Genomic DNA, 1,474 nt, shown 5'->3' with positions numbered 1-1,474 from the left:
GGAAAGAGCGGACAGGACCTGGAGCAAAAAGCTAAAATGCTGTTATCTGAGGAGAGGGACTCATAGAGATGTGGAGAAAAGGCATAGAACTTTAGAGTAATTTAAGTGAGTTTCAATTACTCTAAAATTCTATGTACATAAATGTCTGCCCCATGCAGTGAAGGAATTGCTTGTGGGTCAGCTCCTGTGGGGAGAGTGGGGCAGAAAACTCTTTTATCATTTTCTAAGCCTGTTAGTTCTGTCACTAGGATACCAGGCGTAGCTCCCCCTTCACTATCCTTGGGGAGAAGGAGGCTGACGTAGGGCAGGCACGTTCCCTGTGTTCCATACATCCATATACATCTGTGCATAGACATTAATCCAAATATTTGAGAGTATTAGCCTAAGAAAGCCACCATGAAAGGGTTGTCATCTATGTGCCCGCATTCTCTTTTGCATTCATGCTACCTCAGCTCTCTGCTGAAGAGTTTCTAGCATTTGCCTTTCTTTCTAGTACAATTTAAAAAAAAAAAAAAAAAAGTGGAAATCATCCTGTGAGCTGTCATTTGTGTGCCTCCATTTTCCTTGTCTTCATGCTGCCTTAGCTCTGGGCTCAACAGCTTCCAGCTGTCTGTCTCACACATGGATATCATCCTGTGATCCAAGCTTTGTTTCCAGGATGCCACATCACCTCCCCTGAAATTAAAATTGGCCAGCAACTCTCTGGGCCTTTTGTGTTTTATTATTCCCTGAAAAAGAAAAAACAAACAAAAAAACCCCTCTCCCAACCCTAAGACTCCTTAGGGCACATTTCAGCACCAGCTTCTTTTCCACCTGTCCCGGGGTTTCACCCTCCCCAAGAGCAACCAGTTCAGCTTCCCTCTAATCCAGTTGCTACGTCATGTCCTCTTTCCCGGACCCGCAATAGTGCCTGAGGTTCCAGACCAGAGTGGAGGGGACGGGCTCTGGGGTATCAAGCGGCCACTAGGTGGAGTGGCAAAGCGGAACGCAGCGAGAGCACCCTGCATCCTTGGCCCACTTTCGGCCCAGTGACCCACCAGGCTCAGGGGAGACGATCCACGTAAAGAGAGTTTAGGAGAGCCTCTGCCTCACAGGACAGCAGTGGCAGTGGCAGATGTCAGTTTGGAAGGGCTGGGAAGATGGACCTCGTCCTTCGTAGAGGGGTAGAAGGGAGAGCTCCTTGCATCCTTGGCGGCCAATTTAGTCATCACTAAATTGACTAAATTCCCTGCGGGACACTCACCTTCATCTGTTGCTGCTTCGGGGTCGGCTGAGCGAAGCCGACCAGGAACAGTGAGAAAAGACAGTAGGCCCAGAACTGCGGGATCATGGCTGGAACTAGGAGTTGTAGGCGAGCCTCAGGTCCCCAGGGATCTCGGCTCCTTTTGAGCCCCTGGCAGGGACCAGTTTGAAGATGCGCCCTCCAATCGCAGAGCAGCATTAGCACACGGGCAACCCCCCTTCCCTGCCATCC

The 1,474-nt window shown here is 49.9% G+C and overlaps 1 protein-coding gene across 1 annotated transcript in view; it reads right to left on the bottom strand.

Annotated features, from left to right (window-relative positions):
• The window catches only part of GPX6 (glutathione peroxidase 6), a 9,143-nt gene extending 7,813 nt beyond the window's left edge, over positions 1-1,330 (bottom strand). Inside the window, 1 exon segment of the mRNA XM_007449233.1 lies at positions 1,244-1,330. Coding sequence (XP_007449295.1) covers positions 1,244-1,330 — 87 coding nt within the window.
• Positions 1,331-1,474: the final 144 nt, after the last annotated feature.

The sequence above is a fragment of the Lipotes vexillifer genome, unplaced genomic scaffold, assembly GCF_000442215.2.
Source record: "Lipotes vexillifer unplaced genomic scaffold, Lipotes_vexillifer_v1.1 scaffold657, whole genome shotgun sequence".
NCBI lineage: Eukaryota > Metazoa > Chordata > Mammalia > Artiodactyla > Lipotidae > Lipotes > Lipotes vexillifer.
The sequence above is the reverse complement of the archived record's forward strand: the minus strand, read 5'-3'. Positions and strand labels throughout refer to the sequence as shown.